The following is a 13,542-nucleotide window of genomic DNA, read 5'->3' as shown; positions in this document are numbered from 1 at the left end:
GCCAGGAAGAACCCGAAGAGCAAAATGGATCCCTTCAGGTATTTGGTTCCCCTCTGCAAGGTTCCATGGATGCTTGTGCAAGGTGGAGGCACCTGCATGAGCAGCTGCCACAGGGTAAGGATGTGCCACCTCCGTGATGTGCCCTACACAGTCCCCAAACCTGTGAGGTGGGGAGTGCCCTGGGAGGCAGCCCCGGGTGCTCCTCTCCTCCGCCCCATGGGTATAGCAGCTGCCTCAAGGCTCTGGTAGCTGCAACCTTCACGCCAGGCTCCAGCAAGAATTCCTGGCACACTCAGCTGCCCTTCCTCCCCCCATCCCCCTCCTACCGACCATCACAGGCTTCTCAGGCTGTCTCTGTCCATTCATCCCTGACCATGCTCTGCTCTGCTTCTGGTACCAACAGCATCCGGGATGCCTTCCCTGTGCCCACCATTCAGGCTCTAGAGGATACAACAGACAAATCCTGGAGCAGTACCTGGTAGAGGTGTGTTCTCTGTGGCTTTTAACTCACAAGACGTAGTAAATTGGAGTTAAGTTTAGCACAGATGGCAAGTGAGCCAAGCTGTGCTGGACTGAATTCTGCATGCACTTCTCTGCTCCACCCCATCGAGCTCCTCACCCTTACAGCTCAGGTGGCTTGGGCTCTGGGGAACACTCATTGCTTGGTCCCTGTCTTGAAAGGAGCTGGAGGGAGAAGCAGGATTTTCTTGGAGACCTTGAAACAGTTTGACTACTCACAATTCATGGCCCCACGTGATATAGGGACCACTATGATCTACCACATGATGCTGAAGCAGAGCAATTGGTTACACATGCTTCTGCTTCCAAGAGAGTGGGTTGTAGCAATTCAAACCAGCGGGGAACAGGCAAAATTAAACTGAACAACAGTATTTTGGGATTTTTCTCTTGGTAAATATGGAAATACAGTTGGAGCTATTTAGCTTGAAAACCGTTCCGTCGGTGCTGTTTCCCACACAGGCCATACTACGGTCCTTGAGGGGCCAGGCTGAGCGCACGGCTGAAAAAGCAGAGGTGAGCTGAGTCTCCTGCCAGCCCCACGTCTTTGTGTGGCTGTATGGAAAGGAGCATCACGGCTGCCAGCCCCACCACATGCCACCACCTTCTCGAGGGTGTTTCGTGCTTGTGATGTTCACTGCTACAGTGCCAGATCTCAGGAAATGATGAATTTACTGGTCATCCAGCACCTCCACCTTTCAGCAAAATGGCTCAGGTATGGAGCAATGCAAAGAGAGCACTGGTGTTATTCTAGTCAAGGCTAGACAAATGCTACTTCAGCCTCTAAAATCCTTTTTTCTCTTGCTTTTACTGAAAAAATGTCAAAGACAAAGAATGTAAAAATGTGCTTACAAATAGCACAGCCATTTCCAGGAGTGTATTCCTGTAGTAAAGCTGTACAATTCCTGCTTATCCCTCCAGCCATGGCAGGAGCTGCTTTGAGTATTCCTTTAACACACTGTCCTTGCTGGAGAACCAAGAGATGAAAGAAGCAGAAAAGGTTTCAGCAAAGCCTCCTTCCTCCCCTTTACCAACTCAGGTAGTGGTAACCCTGCAAGTCACCCAGCAAAGAACCAGGTTTTGTAAAAATGAGGGCTACAGCACACTGCCCTGCTCTCTGGGCACCTACCTTGTGCCCTGTCACTACAGCTCACCATTTTCCCCATGTCACACTGTCCTTGTGCTTCTGCTGACCAGAAGAAAAGCTGAAGTTAAAAAAATCTGACCACTTATGCAGACATACAGGTGTGGGAGGGAGCAGAGAGGTGGGAATTCAGAAGAAAAATTAGTTGCAGCATCTGGCTGCCAGAGCACCAGTGGTGGTCACTGCCCTGCAGTGGCTCTCGGTGCAAACCCCAGCGTGGCTGCTGGCTCAGCACACGGCCTCGGACAAACGGCTTGACCTCTGCACCCCACCGCGGCACCCCGGGGACGGGCCAGAGCCAGCATCTCCCACCCTGGGAGGGAGCAGCAGGGAGCACCAGCACCAGCCTGAGAACTGAATTCAGGTTGAGCAGTGAATGGAGACTGAAGAGCTTCATCCCTGCCTGGAGAAAAACTAAAAGGCTTATGCTCAGCACTTCCTAGAAGCCAGGAAATTGCTCTTTCTTTTGTGTCTGATGTTATGGTGGGAAACTCTAATGAAAGAGGCAGGGCAAAGGCGGTGTTTTGCAGGGCAGCAGGCCTGTCGGTGCTTTGCAGGGCAGTGGTTCTGCGTGGACTGCAGCGAGCGCTGCCAAAAAGCTGGAGTAGAAAGGGAAAGTGGTTAGTTATCTCTGCAGCCTGCTGCTGCAAGAGGAAACTGTCCCTTATATCAATTTGCAGCAAGGACTCTTGCTGAAACAGGAGTCCTGGTCACACCTCTGTTGCCTTACTTGTAATCAAAAGCTCCTTTCTCTCATAATAATCTCCATTTTAATCTAGTACGGAAAAGCATTTTACTCTTATGGATTTCATTAAACTGCCTATTCCAGCTCTAGCAACACTGTGAACTTGATGACTTAAAAACATTCTGAAGCAGAATGGTAGGTAGAAGGTATCAATAACAATTTATCAGGAAAAGGCCAGCCCAGGAGAAGCAAGAGGTTTCAATAAGACACAAGAAATGCAGCTTGAGGAAAGTTCCATCATATCCCCTGTTCCAGGAATCAAACATGTTATTTCAAACTTATAAGCTGCAAAATGTTGCAAAACAAAAACCCCCTATTATTCTTTCAGACCAGTTTGAACCTCCTATGATTTAACAAAGATGTAATCATATCCGCAAAGATCCCAGAGTTCCTTATGAGCATCTTAAAAAGTAGGAATGAATCATTTCCTTGTATGACAATCAACTTTGCAATGCCATGATCTTGGAAATGACAGTTGAACAGTCAAAGGCAAGCACTCAAAAGAAAATAAAAGCATTTAATGCAAAACATTTTACCAAAAGTTATTACAGCAATTTCATATAAATGGAGTCTTCTCTTAAAACATGAAACCACCTATATAAATGTATTGTTACAAAGCTGATTACAAAACGATCTCCTCAGCCACATAGAGAGGTAGGGAGGGTATTTCTGTCATCTGAAAACACCCAAGACGAACCAAAAAATAACGTTTGGGATCTAGCCTGCTACATCTAAGTGATGGTAACACACATACAGATGGATTAAAATTTCACAGGCTGATATATCTTTACTCCATAAGGCCTTTATTAAGCTTTCTAATAATTTGTGGGTATGCAACAGAAACATGTGAGATGCCTGGCAGCTATATTATATGGTTTTCCCTAATGATGGGAGGACTGATGTCAAGAAAGACTACAGTGTGTGTTCCCCTGCAAGGAGCAGGCTTTAGGGATGGTTAAAAAAAAAAAAAAAAAAGAAAAAAGAAAAAAAAAGAGGGGGACAAAAATGTTGTTTCTATTCCTGCTCAATTGCTCCAGGCTGTGCTTTCTGAGACCTGAGGAGAGGTTTGAGAAGTGGTGCCCCTCTGGCTGCCCAGTGGCTCAGGGAAGGCCAGCCACTGGAGGAAACAACTGGTGTGGCTACCCCAGGCTCCCCATGCAGATTCGCTGCTTCCCAGGCTGTCAGAGACTTCAAAGGGTACAGAGAGAGCTCATTTTAGAGTGAGCGAGGCCCTATGGAGACTGACAGCAGTCAGTCCAGCCAGGATCCTGGCAGTCCCACAAAGAGCAAGGGACAGAATTGGTCCCTGTTGAGAGCTAGCAAAAGGAGCTGAAGGGAAGGGCAGGACAGGCTGGAGCCCTCCCCTCCCCTCTGCAAAGCGCTGCGGCAGCACGGGCACTTCCTCAGCACATTAATTCGTTCCTTCATTTGACAGACTTGGCTTGTCTGGAAACGATTACCTGTGAAAGGAGCTCTTTCACCAACGTAGCTGTTCACTGAAGTAGTGTCCTGCAAGGCTGGGCTCTGCCTGGTCTGCTGCCAGCCAAGCAGAGAAAGGCTCCCGCTAATCCCCAGCGGAGATGGGCTGCCTGCTCCCTGCTTAGCAAAACAACAACAAAAAGGCCTTCGAGGAAGATGCAGTGGGGGGAACACAGCTCTCTAGAAAACAAAGCCACATTAAACAGCCTTAACAAAGCAACAGTTTTCTTTTCTTCCCCAGTGGAAGGGCAGGCTGGTGCCTTCCCTCCCCAGGACAGACTGTCTTTCGGGCTCTTCGGGGACACGTGGGAGGATGCCTTTTCTTTTTTTGCTGTGCTGCTCCAGTGCTAGGCTCCCCGCGCTGCTACCAGGAGCTGAAGTCCCCAAAGCCTGTACTCTTTTTCTCTTTCTTCGCAGCTGTGCTGGTTGAAGGCCCATCATCTTCCATACTGCGCTTCCTGGAGCCAAAATGAAAACAACTCTCAGGGACTATCTACTGTTTGGTGGGACAAGGGCAGCTTTTCCTCTCCCAGAGCCAGCCCATCCCTTATCAGAGAGGAGTGCAAGCTCCATGCCAGCATGGGGACCGCAGGGGGCTGGGGGCCTCTGGCATACCCAAAAAGAGGGAGAGTGGGTCAGTCTGTGGGGATAAGTTGAGTCAGGCTTCGAACACTTCCAGGAACGTGTTTGAAACTCAACAAGTTCTCTGGGCCAGAGCTGAAGTTTTAACAGCTGTACTTTTTCAGCACAGTCATGATGAAAATGTGAGCCACAAGTTCTCTCCCCACCTTCTCACCTGCATTTGTGGCAGCAAAAGGATTTATGGGGAATTAGGTGTAAAGCAGCTGGGCAAGGTTTTCAGATCCTTTCCCGTTTCTTGAGCACAGCCTGTTGCAGTCGTTGCTGCTATTCTCAACCTCTCTTAAGCAGACTTCGCAACCCCATGAAAACACTATGCAGCCAGCTCACATACTGTGGTTTTACTGTCAGGTATCAGTAGCTGACAGGGAGAAACCTGAACCTGCCAAGGGGCTGCTATGGCCCAAACTCCCAGTTTCAAGGCTGTGATGAGAGAAGGACTAAGAAAGAAAAGTGTTTTCTATTCTACTTGGCCCTTTCCAGAGAGCTGAAAAATTCTGCTTGGGTTTCCTCTGTAAATACCTTGCAGAATGGCAGCAATTTTCAGCTGAACATAATATTTTAAGGGACAAGCAATATTTTGTAATTGAAACACTTAAACTGACACACCAAACTGACCTACACAGGTTAGCATATTTTTGTTCTCAGTTATGCAAATGCCTCTAAGTCACACAGGCACACACAAGCTGATTAAATAGCTGTCCAGATCTGTGTATGCCTAAATACACACCTTTATGCAGCAGACAGACAACACCATTTTTGTAAATGCTTTCAGAGAAGTCTGCAAAAAATCAAGGGGAAGGCATTTATTTTAATCTATCCAAAACTCATGCAAAGCTGCCACTCAGGTGGGATTCTGTACCATCCTTAGGAAAGCAAGAGATGCTGCCAATGCCAACAGGTTTACAAAGGGTGTCTGGGAGAGGATGCTGTAGGACAAGCCTGTACAACCAGACAGGCTCCCTGGAGCCACTTGCCAGACGCCCTGTGCTCCCACAGCAAGCCTGGGAACCTGCTCCCCTTTCTGGCTATTTCAGTTGTGCTGGTACAACTGTTCGTGTGGCTGAAAAGGGAACCAGATCAGCAGATTGATATGGGCTTAAGGCAACTATACTGTGCAGGGCAGAAGCTGCTAAAAGAGAAACAGCTGTGGGACCGTCACCTTCAGAAATAGCTGCAGAAGAGGAAAAGAATAAAAGATGGTGTAGGAAGTGACACAGTACAAGGACTTCTGAGTTGTGGCAATGTATCTACAGTTCTGAAGTCAGCACATGCTGTTAAAGACTAACTTGGTCACATTCAAGTGCGAAAAAAAAGCTCAGTTAACTTGTAATCTTGAAAAACAACAGAAGTAGAGGGAACTCTTGACTGTTAGGACTGCATGAAGGTGTCTTTGCAAAGCCTGCTGGCACAAACCAAACATCTGAGCAATGGCACTGGACAGGGTCAGCGTCCAGCAAGGAAGGCAACTAAAACACTCAGTAAAGATCAGATGGGCAGGGAACTCACGCTGCAGCCATGTTAATATATTTTCCAATCCCCTGTCGGTAGGTTTTAGGAGTCTGGACCTCTTTCTTTGGTGGGACCACCTCAGCTTTTGTTTTGGCTGCTTCTTCTTCTAGCTGGACTTTCTCTCTTTCTGCAGCAACCTGTGGGAAGCAAAGAGTACAGTCTGTTGTAAGAGCTAGTCCAGTGTAAGGAGAAAATGTCTACAATTCTTTGAAGCTTTGAAGCACTCTAAAACAGCAATCAGCACCACTATGATTACAGGGCAGGCTGTCGGAGACAGACCTCAAGGGCCACTACAAACAGGCTGGCTGCAGTCATTATAACAAAACTCCTCTCTTCTCACCTGCAGCTACCCATAGCTACTGTGGGCATTTGGGAAGGAAGCCATCATAAGCGTGACGGACTGGGAGCCGTGCCAGACTCAGTTACAAGACCTCTCCGCTGAAAGAGTGGCGGTGATCCTGGCACACAAGGCAATGGAGATGGCAGCTGTTTAATCTTAGCTTGCAACCATGTGGGCCAGGGGGCTGCCCATGTTCAGAGAAAAGGCATTAGGTTACACAGTTCTCCAAAGAGCTCTGGCCTTTCAGAAAAACCAACCAACCAGCTATCCTCACCTGGGCATCTGCCTCTTCATACGGATCAACAAAAACAGTTGTTGTCTGAATTCGTATTTCCTCCTGGGAGCAGAAGAGAAAAAGAACAAATCAATCTGCTGATGAAACTGCGCCATCTCCCCCAAGTCTGGCTTTCAGAGAAGCATCAGTGGGGTGAACTGCAGTGCCACGTGAGGCCATGTGTGTTCACTCCCTCATGCACAGCCCCTGGTGCATTGCATGTACCTTGGGACGGTCTGTTTTTGGGTCACTTTCCACATTCTCCATAGCAGTCAGAGTCTCAAAGCCACCAACCACCCTAAAAAAGGAAAGACACAGCTTCCAGCTGTCACAACACACTCAAAATATTCATATACCCTTACATGTAGTATATCTAATTTATGCCCATTACTCTAGTAGATTTTTAAACCATCATGTCTGGGAGAAAGGGAATCAGCAACTGTATTTGGAAGACCTAAGACAACATCATTCAGTGTGGAAGGTAAGAATTTTTTCTCAAATTGGGGATTTGAATTTAAAATTAAACAGAACATGGAAAAGTCAAACACTCAGAGGAAAAGCAAAGCCATTTGTTGAAAAACCTGGTAGCCACACAAATCAGCAAGATGGAGAAGCAGCAGCTGCGGACAGCTGTCTGTGCAAGGCACAAGCCCATTTCAAAATGGGTTCACTTGCTAATGCTACATTCATAAATTTGGAGCTCATTTGTGACTCCCGTGAGCTTTGAAAAACCAACCAACAGACTTGGTCAAGAAAGCAAATGTTTTCATTAGCTTCAGATTTTTGGATTTTTGGTCTTTTTTTTTTTTTTTTTTTTTTTTAAATTGTAATGTCAGACCAAAGAGTGTTATTAGGAAGAAAGGGAACTGTAACTACAGCACTACTGGAGCGTGGCGACAGAGCTGTCCGTAATAACACCAGTAATGCAGAAAGTGCAGGGTTGCTCTAGAAGTGCATCATGACCATGAGCTCATGAGAGCTCTGAGAGGGCAGCAGAACATCAAGTCACAGCCACAGGATAACACCAGGACACTTTTCACCACAGTTTTTATTTAGGAGGATGTTAGACCCTTGACCTCTCATTCTTCAAGTCAACATATCCAAATACTTACTTGAAAATGTCTAAGAAAGGCTGAAGACTTTCTGGACTGTTGCATGTTCATTTTCAAAAAAAGTGTGGAACAATGGGAAAGTTCCAGAAAAGGATAAATGGAGTGACCTAGATAATTATAAGCCTGTCATCCTGGCATCTATCCCAGCAAAATAATGGAATAGTGGAGACAGGACATGATTAAGAAAGAAAGGAAATAAGTAACAGCAATCAACAAGGTTTTGTGGAAAACAGAGTCTGTCAAACAACCTTCTATCTTTGAGACAACAGATGTGGTTAACAGGGATAACAGCATCCATGGAACAGACTTCTGGAAGGCGGCTGATATTTTGATTGAGAAACCAGAACTATATGAAGTGAACACAGCACACATTAAATAAAAAACGGGCTGACAGGTGTCAAAATCTAATTTTAAATAAGAACCACTGAGTCAGTCTGTTTCCAGAGGGGTCCTGTTGGGATCAGATCTTGGTTCCAGGGTATTTAACACTTTCATTCACATCATCATCCCCAATTAAATTTTAAAAAAGCTATACTTAGAAGAACAGTAAATAAAGATGAAGACAGGCCATTGATGCTGAGTGATCCAGATCCCTTGGAAAAGCAGGCTGTAGCTGGACAACATCTGTTTTAATAGAGACAAGCCACATGGCCAGGAACCAAAAGTACAGCCCATATTAATGGCTGTCGGACAATAAGAAACAGCCATAATTTTCAAAAACCCTGCCTCTGAAGCCAGGGATGTTTGGGGCCAGCAGATCAGCAGCAAATGCAGGAGCTGGCCATTGAGGAGCCCAGGGCTGCCCATGGCATGGAGCAACCTGAGAGCCAGCAATTTTAGTCTTTGCAGGGTGGAAACTGCTGGGATTACTGGGACTGCTGTACCAAGACAGGTAGGCTGTCAAGGCCTAGGCAGACAAAACTGAGGAAAATCATATTAAATGAAACTGCTGGAAAAAGCCAAAAAACACCCCACAAAAAACCCAAACTGGTAGAATATGTAGAATGTTTTATCACCTAACTCTGCCTTCATATCAAAGAAATAAGCCATACCTCAATCAGAACACACATCATATTAACATTCACCTTTATACACTTCTCCTAGGATATCTCACGCTTGCAGGTGTTTCACAGCCAGGCAGCCCTCTCCAGTCTCGGCATGAGAGTCTGCGCGGCCAGCACCAGGATAGCCCCTGGCTGTCACCTGCGATGGGCTCAGCTGATCCAACAGAGAAACGCACCTCCTCCTACCACTCCACACCACACTATTTACATGCTTCACGCGCTCCTCCCAAGAGCCACGCTAACCAAACGAAACAGGCTGACCCTGTGGTTTGAGAAGCAAGTTGATCCTTCTCAGTCAACAGCCCTTGTCCTTAGCGTGGCACCACTGCCCCTCACTGCTGCCCCACGGGCTGGGACAGGCACTAAACACAACCAAAAAGACAGACCCCATCACAGAAAATACGCAAGTCAGAGAGGGTGCTGCTCAGCGCCTGCCCCGAGGAAAATCATCCTTCCTAGCATTTCACTGCTGCTTCACTGCTCCCAACTTCTCCCCTGTACTCCCCAAGGGCCTGTCGATATTCTGTAATCAAGTTGTGACTTTTAAGAGCAATTAAAAAACATGTATGCAGGCTAGAACAGCCTCATTCATTTGCAACTGGAGGTAGAATGCTGGGGAAAGCTGCACAGGGCTTGAAGACCCTGTATGAACTTTAGAAAGTTCATAACAAAAATTCAATTTTAAAATCCTCCTCTAGGCCAATATCAGATTCACTTGTAATACCGATGATTAACACACAGCCTAAGATATATTCACTGTATTTTAATTGCCCCTAAAGGAAACTTCTGATTTAATATTGGAGGATTTTCTAGGCAACAGCTCCACTCATTATCTGCTCGTATGTTTTCATTTAATTAGGTTCTGATAATTTGAAATAGCCAAATCAGCTATGCACTGGCAATCTCAACCAAGTAATCCCTTAGCCCGTAGCTAGACCTCCCACAATATTAGCCCTAATGCCTTTTGGCGATGCTCACGAATCTTCAGTCCCTATGCTAATTAAACTTTATTGGGAACACTTTGTCACTTGTACTTTTTAAAAGACTGTGATAGACGTGGCATTCACAGGTCATCAGTAAATGACCTAAATAGTCTATTTTGACATGATTATAAAGAGCTAAGGGGGAAGAAGACAAAGTTGTTATGCCTGCAGAGCATGTAATTGTCTTTTTTTCTTAGCTTCTTGTCTCTAAAATGGAAAATTGCTCTTTTATGCTCCTTCATTCACTAACATTTTGCAGAAAGAGTATCTTTATGGATTTACAGAGTCAGCACAGTAAGCTCTCAATATAGGTTTATGTCTTCAGACATTGCCATAATAACAGTAAAAAAAAATAAATTTGAATACAAACCACCAGCTCAGAGAAGAGAGCTCTGACCAGAGGAATGGGAAATATTTTACTAGTCACTTTTGCTCAGGGAGCACTTGGAAGCTTTGTCAAGGATCAGGCCCAGCTGAGGCTGGTGTTTCATCAGTAATAATTAAAATCAAAAAAAGACAAGATCTGATTGCAAACATCACCTGTCCAGTAAAAACTGAACTACACACTTACCAGGGCAGTCATGCCTGGATGCAAAAAAGTGGATATTTCAACATTAAGGTCTCAAACTGTAAAAGGTTTTGTGAACTTTCCTCTAATTTGTGCAAGCAGAGAGGCCATGCAGACTCTGGAACCGTTACATGTAGTTACTGTCAAATCTCATGATGTTACATTGCAGCACTAAAATCAGTTTGATGAGATATAATGTGTCTAAGTCCATGCACTGGCACCCCTTAGAGCAATTTTTCCTCACAGAACGCGAAAACAAACACACCAGACTAGTTTTGGGATTCTTTGCTTGTCCGACAACATGTATTTTGGGTGTAAGAAGAAAAGCTCACAGACATCTTGCCAAGAAAAAGAGCCCATACAAGTTATATGTAGAAAACGCTATCAGATCAGTACATTAAAGCATTTAAAAAAACCTCTGAAGAGAGTGACACTACTTAATATTATTCTAATTTTCAACTAAAAAAGAGATAAAATCTGTTCTATGAATAAATCTGAGTCTCAGCATAAGGAACTCTGTACATAATTTTCATTACAACAAAATGCAAACTCTAGAAGTTCAGATTAATAAGCCTTTATACTCTTCACATGTGCTAAGAGCGTTACGCAGAGGGTGACACAGCCTTTCTCATGCAACAGCGTTTGTGCTAAAGTTGGGAGCACAGCAAGGAAGAGAAGGCAGAAGGGCAGAAACAAGTTTAACCTTTCCCACTGTTTCTGGCTCTGTTCCTTTTAGAAGGTGCCACACATGCTTTGTCCTAAATTGACGAAGTGAGGTTTAAACAGATGTTCAGATGACATCCTACAGTGAAAAGGACCGTCAAGACACCATTTACATTAGAACAACCAGTGAAACCGAGGGTTTGCTGTGTACTTCCAGTAGATGTTGAACAGAGAAATGATGATCTCAACTATATATTTAGCTCAGCATCCCTGAGACAGCTTGTTGTATTTTTAGAGGAGCTTGATAAATGTTGCATTATATTTAAGCATGGATGACAAGGTAGGTACATTTAGGTTTTCTTCTGTTAGCATAGTAATGAAAACAAAAATGTGCCCTTGTTTATGCAATTCTGTTTTCTTGAAAAATGAACTAAGTTAGCACTGGAAATCTTTGCATTTCAAATTTAGAGATGTTATTTAAAATCTTATTTCCTGTTAAGGCTCCTTTATGCAAACTAGTAACCTTGCTTCATAACCACTGCCAATGCCTTTGCATGAAGTGAAATATCTGGAGCAAGCTCTATCCATTGCAATATGCCAATGAAAGACTTGCTGCTACATTAGTTAGTGCTGCTCCCAAAGAAAACGGCAACTCCCTAGCAGTCTCACAGACATGCATACACGGACTTCCTATTTCTCATATTTTTGTTTAGAAGAATTATAGGAATTAAGCTTTATGCAATGCTGGGGATGGCAGTGGTCCAAGACAATAGTTTCCTGGTCAGAAGATGATATAAGAACAATGTCTGGTCTTTTTTAAAAAAAAGCTTTAAACTAGAAACAGAAACCAGAAAGAAACATTGTTGTTTTGTAAACACATTCTGCCCTCAAGGTTATTTTTATAAAAAGGAGTACATACATTTATATACACACAGAGAGAGAACAATACATACATGTACAAACATGTATACTCAGGACAAAATGTTTTCTACATATACATCCAATCTGAAATGGAGCAAGCAATTTGAACTTGCAACAAGGATGCAGTCAAAACATCTCCATCTCTAATAAGGGCTTAATCTAGCAGGCGAGACGCAGTAATGAAGGGTGTTGAAAAAATAAAAAAAACTTGGAAAAAGCATTTTGAAACTAGACTCAACAAATGAACCTGGCATGTAAGGACTTCTCTGCTTTGGCACAGGTTCCTCTTCAGAGCTCATACAACTGTTTTGGAAATGATAGCAGCCCTCGTGCAGCTCTGACAGCCTAGTCCTTGTGTGCTACACAAAATCACAGCCACGGCTTCCACGGGGAGGCCTGCTGTATTTTCCCACCTTGCTCTTCACTCCTATCCTGGTGCCTGGGGAGCAGATTGCAGTGCAAAATTAGGTCAGGCTCCCAACACAGATTCAGTAACAGAATCAGCTCTTCTGCTGTCACACAACTTCTCCCTTCTTCAGGTTTATTAAAGCAGAAGAGAAACAAGAGTTTCCCAGCTTAGAAGCCATTAGGGTTCACTGTTTCAAATCATACAGGAATGTTACAAGTGGAAACAGACACTGTGTGTTACTTAACCATACCTGAGTAACAGAATAATGCCTGGTGGTTGTTTTATGTAGCTAGTTACTTTAGAGGACAAGAGTTACTCTCATTGCCCCACTGTACTGAATTACAGTAGCAATCATTAAACAGGTTAAGGAATACTTACTACAGACTGATACTTATTCAGGGAAAGAAACTATCTTCCACAAAAGCATCTGAAAGGGGAGGAGGGAAGAAAAGAGAAGACTAAGCTGAGTACATGTCAACTACTGACTGATGCCTCTAATTTGACCAAGTTTGAGGTTTCCCAAATCACCTTGTTCATTATTTCTGGGAACAAGAGAATTGAAGAATGAGCGGCAGAAACCTCAAGAGATAGTTAAAAGTTATCTGTGTAAGCAGATACCTGCAGCCACGTACAAAAGGGAAAACTGTCCTCCATATACTCATCTCCTGTCTCAGTTGCCACATCCTGTTCTCCATTCTTGACAAACACAGGTGATGCTCTAATAAACACACAGATCATTTCCAGCTTTGCCACTCTGACCACAACACTTTTCTCTCCACTCCCTCTACTGCACTTCTTTTATCACACCACATACCTCCAACCTGGCCCCACTTTCAAGCTCATCATGCCCTGCTTGTCCTAAATCTCACCCAAAATTCAGAGACAGCATTTCTCTCCCTCATGCCCATCAGCATGGCTCAATCACCTTCCACTGTTATTTTAAACATGCAATTTTTTATGTGTCCCTTTAGCTTTGGAACAGGCTACCCCAAAACATCCACAAAGCCATTTCATTTCTCCTAGGGTTTTCTTTTTCCCTGGTTCTGAAAAAAGTGCAAACTGTTGGTGGAAGGGAGGCTGAAAGGGGTCACTATGGTGACTACCCTGTTTTATGCAGTTTCTTTTCTACTTACCCAGCTCTCTGGGACAGAGATTATGTTTCTATTTTTGCTT

At 44.4% G+C, this 13,542-nt stretch overlaps 1 protein-coding gene across 1 annotated transcript in view; it reads right to left on the bottom strand.

Moving 5' to 3' along the window:
• Positions 1-2,902: 2,902 nt before the first annotated feature.
• Positions 2,903-13,542, bottom strand: part of PPIL2 (peptidylprolyl isomerase like 2) — a 73,487-nt gene continuing 62,847 nt past the window's right edge. Inside the window, exons 17-20 of the mRNA XM_074921294.1 lie at positions 6,875-6,947; positions 6,650-6,712; positions 6,033-6,172; positions 2,903-4,342 (exon numbers count right to left, since the gene is read on the bottom strand). Of these exons, the coding sequence (XP_074777395.1) occupies positions 4,249-4,342; positions 6,033-6,172; positions 6,650-6,712; positions 6,875-6,947 (370 nt within the window). The 3' untranslated portion in view covers positions 2,903-4,248. The remainder of the gene's footprint in view (positions 4,343-6,032; positions 6,173-6,649; positions 6,713-6,874; positions 6,948-13,542) is intronic.

This window comes from Athene noctua, chromosome 17 (assembly GCF_965140245.1).
Source record: "Athene noctua chromosome 17, bAthNoc1.hap1.1, whole genome shotgun sequence".
NCBI classification, from domain to species: domain Eukaryota; kingdom Metazoa; phylum Chordata; class Aves; order Strigiformes; family Strigidae; genus Athene; species Athene noctua.
This window is presented reverse-complemented; position numbering and strand designations above follow the sequence as displayed.